At 40.8% G+C, this 6,731-nt stretch overlaps 1 protein-coding gene across 1 annotated transcript in view; it reads right to left on the bottom strand.

The window, feature by feature from the left end:
• The window catches only part of LOC104390159 (nucleolar protein 58-like), a 21,224-nt gene that overhangs the window by 3,284 nt on the left and 11,209 nt on the right, over nt 1-6,731 (bottom strand). Inside the window, exons 2-4 of the mRNA XM_009999257.1 lie at nt 6,017-6,294; nt 3,259-3,356; nt 1,709-1,840 (exon numbers count right to left, since the gene is read on the bottom strand). Coding sequence (XP_009997559.1) covers nt 1,709-1,840; nt 3,259-3,356; nt 6,017-6,294 — 508 coding nt within the window. The remainder of the gene's footprint in view (nt 1-1,708; nt 1,841-3,258; nt 3,357-6,016; nt 6,295-6,731) is intronic.

The raw sequence follows: 6,731 nt of genomic DNA, 5'->3' as shown, positions 1-6,731 counted from the left end.
CTTCCCTTCCCTTTCCTTCCCTTCCCTTTCCTTCCCTTCCCTTTCCTTCCCTTCCCTTCCCTTCCCTTCCCTTCCCTTCCCTTCCCTTCCTTCCTTCCTTCCTCAGAAACTGTCTTCTCAATTTATGTCAGACAATGTCTGCAATGTCTGCTTGCTTGCAATCTAGGCTAGTAGTGGAGAAAATAAAAAGTATTTCTCAAATATGAAGGTTTCATATGACATTGACCCTATAGCAGTAGGAATAAAAAAACTCAATGGGACAATCTTGTTGAGAGAACAGGGCACTGAGGAACTGGAAGATTGTTCATTAATGAACAATTCCAATGTTTGTAACAGAATAGGCAGTAAACACAGGACATATTCATTAATCTTCTCTTGGTCACGGCCAAAGTGGCCTTTCACGTCACCAGGAGAAGAAAACTCCACCAGGGACACCCTGCCAAATGCCTCGTTTGCTTCCAGCCCCTCATCTTCTCATGTCAATGAAGAGAGCACTGGCAGGCAGCATCCATTGCTTTCCTGGGCACATTCCAGGAGAAACTAATGGTGTAGGGGACTGCCCTCTGCTAATGAACTCACACACCTTCCCTTTAACACTTCTTGTCCTCTGGAATAACTCTTTGTTCTCCTCGTATCTCTTTTTACCTCTTGCCCTTTCTCTGCTCAGAGGGTTTGAAAGTTTGGTTACGGTTGGGCTGGCACCTGGCTCTAAAGGGTGGAATGACAGCTAACTTGGTTTAAGCAGGACATAATTAAAACTTTTTAGCTCCTTCCTGCATGGTCTAGTGAGAGCTTATGTGCTCACTGCATCACTGAGAAATACTTGCAGAATAATTGGCCCCAGGAGAGTCATATGCTGGTGTCTTGAGATTCTCCTTTCACATTGAGTAGTTTCCTTTGTTATCTCTCCACTGCTGATGCCAACCAGCAGAAGTAGCGTTGAACCGGAATGTTCCTGCGGTATTTTTCCTTGCCAATCACTTCCTTCTGTCTGTCTTTTCAGAGATTTTTTTGTGAGAACTGGCCTCACAATGCTCTGAGCAAGGACAGAACATGGAGCTAAACTTTGCACACTGGTGCTGTAGATTTGGTCCAAAACAGCAGGTAAGAATTGTCCCTCTGAAGAAAACTGAGGACCTCTCTGCTATAGCCTGGCATACCCCTGTAGTGCAGAGCTCCACTAGTAGATAGTTGTGTGTAGGCAAATCAGCACCCATTTTTCTCTCAATACACTTTGTTCAGAAAATGGTGGAAATATAAAACAAAAGGCCCTATCTGCAGTAAAAGTGCTTTGCATGTTTGGAGTGCTGGTATTTCCACGAAAATATTTCAGGTTGAGATCACAGGTTCACCAGGATGAGAGGGCCTGAATTTGCAATCAAAGTTTTACTGTTGACTTAAATAAAATGCTGGGGAGGTTTCTTTAGGTTTAACTCTTTAGTACTTCTCCTACAAAGCTGATCACTGAGTAGTTTAGAGGATGATACATATTTGATTACATTTACTACCCTTGTGTGAGTTGGGGCAATCTCTCTCATGAGTACTGTACCCTGTGGTTTCAATATTCAAAAATGAGTCTCATAATTTTTCTTTTTCACTAGCTCTTGGCAATTCAAAATTGCAAAAGCACTAGATTTCTTGAAAAACTGTTTCTGATCAACATAATACAAAACAGAGTATACTTCAAAAAATGGAGAACAGCACCCACTTCGGATTATGATATTTGTTTCCTGCAGACAATGAAATTTTAGTACTTGCAATCTTCTGAGTGCACTTTGATCCAACATGTATTGCAGAGAACAGCCCCGTTTCAGATAATTTTAATTTAACTCTTTTGTACCTATGAAAAAAATTTCTGAAAAAAACTTGGGGGCAGGGGGGTGGGAAAAAAAAGACTGTAAAATCAGAGAGGTGAGGTACTGGTATGCTTTATCTAATATTCTGTTTCCAGCAGACATCACTGCCAATTTGATTTACATTACAGCAAGAAATCCTTCAGTAGAAAATAATGGATATATTCTCATAAAAATTTGTTACTAACATCTAGATTGCAAAGATGAGCACATTCCCTGAAATTGGAGTTTTGTACATCATATTAGCTTTTTCAGTTTTACTTGTGCTACTTGATGTTTCTGTTATCCTCATAAACTTCCTTTCTCTTGAACCCTGCTTCAATGACATTCCTTGGAAATAAGTTCACACTGCAATTACAAAGTTGAAAAATGTGTTTCCTTTTATCAGTTATAAATGCATTTTCTTTTGACTCCATGGGTGCCTCCTTCTTTATAACTAATGACAAGAGGCAATCCTATTATGTCTATCTACTTGTTGAGTCTTTTTCTGTGTACATTTATTCCATTTCCTCTTATTTATTTCTGGTTTAAAGCATAGTATCAATTTATCTTCTAATATGAGAGTATTTTTCCGTGTCTAACAGTCTTTTGTCATCAGTTCGGGCCTTCTTCCATTGTCATCCATGGGGACATAAAATCTCTATAATAAATCATAATGATAGAGTATAAATTAATTTAGCATGCATCTGCACACACTAAGTCTCCTTCCTCTAGGACTCCTGATATTTCTTGAACTGACTTCCAATTGATTCAACCAGATGTCATTTTTTTTTTTTTTTTTTAATAAGAGCACATTTTCAGAAGTATTTTGCTTTTCTCTCACACACATTTTCTTTGGACAAAGGGCTACACTGAATAAGTTAGATGCCAAGCCACAAACAGCTTTCCTATACATGTCAGTATTTTAAATTGAGTTGGTTTTGTTATCAGTAAGAATGGAGTTTGGCTAGAGATGGAAGATTTCCTTCCCCTTACAGGGTTGGACCTCACTTTTCTATTGGTAAGACTTCAAATAGTCACATAAGAACTAGTTAGAACATTTTTTTGGTGTTTTCTGGCTCCAGAACTGCTATATTTTATTATCTGCTTTAATCAGGAATTAAATTCCAAAAAAAGTAAATTGCAATCTTCAAATTGCTCTAGAACAGCTTTTCTGTAATAAATTTTACTTACGTGCATAGAAGGGTGAAATATAAGTATTTGATTTGAATGAGCTTGGACACTGTGATGACTTGCAGAACTTGTGTTGTAGTCATCCAGAATTCATATTCATAAAGACTATGTATCATATCACATAATATGAATTATCTCATATATATTACATATGTTTTAGCTTAAAGTATTGCTGGAGAACAGCTAAAAAGCATGGGGGAAAACACAAATAAGAAAATCTGGGCTATGTTACTGCTTTTGCTGAACCTTCTTCTGCTTTGGCAGTTTGAAAGATGTAGCCCTGGCGTTGCTTATTTTTGTGAACTTTGGTATGGTTACAGCTAGATGCCTCTAGGAAACACCTAAGAAAGCTATGATGAAAACTGCAAAACTACACAGTATTTCTCTCCAGCACTTAGAAAGGGAGATTATCTGAGATTAAATGTCTAGGCATTTAAAAATTCATTAGATGAATTCCAGCCTAGGACTCTGGCACTATCAGCTTCCAGAAAGTGAAAAACAGTTGCTGTTAAACAGGGATAGGAATCCAGGAAAGTATATACTCCTGTGCCTGTGCTATGTTCTGGCACAGTGCCCTAAAGACAGTTTTCACCATAAAACAGCTAACAATGGGCTGCCACAGAAGGAGAAGTCTCTCTAAAGCTCATGGTGCAAGTATCACACTGCTGAGAAGTGGTGAACTGCATCTTGCTGGCAACAGTCTCCAACAGCTTGGTTAAATGGTGTGAGGGCCAAGTGTAGCTGAGAAGGTTGTCTGTGGTGGCAGCAGTGGTGGGTCTGTGGTCCCCATTGCAATGTGGCTTTACTATCCCTGGGCTTCTTTTTGCTTCCTGCTTAAAGCAGCAGCACTGCAACTTCTGTTCTCTTCTGCAGCTTGCAAGCTTTTCAGAGCAGGCAGCCACAGCAAGGTTATTTTGCCGTGAGAAGGGTGACAGACCCCTCATATAAGATACCGATAGTGGCACAGGTGAGTGAGAGATGCCAAGAAGAGTAGCGGGGATTTAAAAGGCAAATGGAGAGCTCTTGGGGTGGATACAGTCCCTGAAACCACTGCATGTGTATCTGAGAGTGTGGCACTATACAAAGACCTGCAGCCTGAAGTCACCCAAGCATGCTAAAGCCACCAAGCGTCACACAGTTACTTGGGATGACAGAGGGCAGCGCCTCTTTACTGCTGTTTCCTGCCTTCCCCATTTTTTATTTCTGTCTCTTGAGAGCCCAGTCTAGTCCATCAAGAGGACTCCACCCTTTTCTCCCCTGGGTGACAGCCTGGAATAAAAGACCAAAGGAGAGACTAGTTTTTCAGTAGTGTAATGTTTTCCTCAGTCATGAAGTGGCTGTTAAAACCATGTTGTCTGGCTTTGCTTTCAAAACAGCTCAGTGTTCCTACGGGTGTCAGAGACAAAGGCTGCATTTTCTGTTAGTTCTCTCACTTTTTTTTTTTTTTTTTTCTACCCCCCTGCTCTGTCTGTGTGTGTCCGTTAAGGGAGATGGGATCAGCATTCAGAAGCAAAAGCATCAATATTTCCTCATAATGATATTTAAAAAGCTGTTTCTAAGTTTGAAATACCATGCAAGACGTTTCTCAAACAGGATTTCATAGCCTGCCCGTGCTTGTAACTTAGGGAAACATGACAATGTAGCTGCTTCGAGGAAGAAACTTTGTATTTAAGTGTTTTGTATTCTTTTTCACCGGAGGCAGTTCAGTTTGTGGATGTCAGCTTCTTACTCTGGAAAAGTATTTTTATTGAGTATAGTCAGTTTTAAAAGGAAATGATAAATATGTAAACATAAAGTCTACAGAATAGATCAGCAGAAGATAATACTCTTTTTAGAAGAACAAAACCATGCCTCGGAATCTTGAAGAGAAACAGAAACCCTGGACTGAAATTCTCACCTCTTTGAAGTCAACTGGACTGATTTTAAGTGACCAAAGTAAAGCCAGGATTTCACACTAAAGTCCAAAATCTTAAGAGAAAACCTATGGAAACAATGTAATAAAACTAAAAACTAAAAAAGGCATGTAGTTGATTTTGTGTGTGTGTGTACAGGGAAGGCTGTGTAGCCTCTCTCTTCATGAGAGCAATACTGAGAAGAATCTTAAATATTTGCAGGATTTAAGCCTAATAATAGACCTGGTCACAGAATCACAGAATGGTGTATTAGATAACTGTAAAAAAACAGCATAAAGAAGGCACTGGATTAAAATAGTAGGTTTGCAAGGTGACTAATAACTTATTTGATCCTTTCAAAGATCTAAAACCAGAACTCAAATTAAATGAAATGACTGTTTACTCTGTAAAGTTACCCAAATAGGTATCAATGTAAATTAGAAGCATTCAGCTTTGCATACTAAATATTTTTGTTTATAAACTTGAAGAAGGAGTGAGTGGTTAAAGAATTAAATTGACTTGGCCTTCTGGAGGAACCTCATGATAAACCTGATCTATCTTTATTAACTGACAATATGCTTTGCCTCCTTCTCTCTTGAGATTTGTTTAATATTAACAGAAGATGTGAAAGGGAACTCTATGCTTCACTTTTTTAGTAGCTTTTAGTCTCACAAGGGAAGGGATTGAAAATGAGATAAAGAAGATTTTGTTCGGAAACTTCCTATAAGACTAAAGGCTTTACCATTCCTTCAAACACTTTTGCACTTGCTTTATGCACAGCAATAGCTTTATGCACAGCAATATGATTTTGCTAAGCTCATTTTCAAGACATAGGGCTAAAACTGCACTGGTGTAAATTCCTTGATTTCAGGTTCAAGGGAAGTGAATGTGTCTTTTGTGCAGTTAGGTAATAAATTATAGTTAGCTACACAGCATTCTTAAGTCATTATTGGAATCCTTCATCAGTACAAAAGTGAGATTATAGTTAAACCCATGATACCTCTGAAGTTAGCTGGTAAGGATAAGCATGCTTTAAGACAGAAAAAGTAGTGTTTTTAAAAATGTATTTGGAAACCTGAACTCTGTGGGTGTTCATACACCTCTGCCTGGGAGTTGAAGCAGCTTGGGCACGGGCCCCTCAGGGAGCAGCTGGCCTGTGGGAGCTGGTGTTCCAGCCCCGGAGCGAGGCGGTTCCCAGCTACCCAGGCAGGAACGTGTTGCAGCTGGAAGCCCTTCAGCAAGGCACGGCTGCTGCTGCTGCTGGTGCTGCTGCTGGTGCTGCTGCTGGGCCTTCGAGGGGGTCAGGCAGCCAAAGCAAGACTTGCAAGTCCTTCCGTGATGATGCACCAGGGATCCTTGAGGGTTACTGCCTTTCACTAGGGAAATCACAGTAAAGTTAAGCAGGCAGAACACCAAAAAAACCGACTTTTTAGAACACTTTCACAGTTGTTTGGACACCCGACCCTAACTCACAGTTCAAAATAATCGATGAGTGCCTGGGTGGGGATTTTTATAGAAAAGTATGCTAGCACCTCTGTTTGAAAACAAGAACTATCAAACCCACCAGCTGGTATGTAGGGCGTTCTATCCGGATCATTCCACTGTCGAACTGGGAGCTACTGGAAGGCACTGGACTGCAGTGGGACGCGCCAGGCTTTCCCGCCTGGCTGCCGGGCTGCACGGGAGGGAAGGCGTGAGGAGCCCGGCTGGTCCCTGCCGAGGGGCACGGCTGTGAAACGGCCTTTCCTTGCCGAGGCTGCTTGTCCCGGGAAGTGTGCGCGGTGGGGACACGGTGGGTGCACCGGCAGCGTCC

This window comes from Chaetura pelagica, unplaced genomic scaffold (assembly GCF_000747805.2).
Source record: "Chaetura pelagica isolate M959 unplaced genomic scaffold, ChaPel_1.0 scaffold90, whole genome shotgun sequence".
Taxonomy (NCBI): domain Eukaryota; kingdom Metazoa; phylum Chordata; class Aves; order Apodiformes; family Apodidae; genus Chaetura; species Chaetura pelagica.
This window is presented reverse-complemented; position numbering and strand designations above follow the sequence as displayed.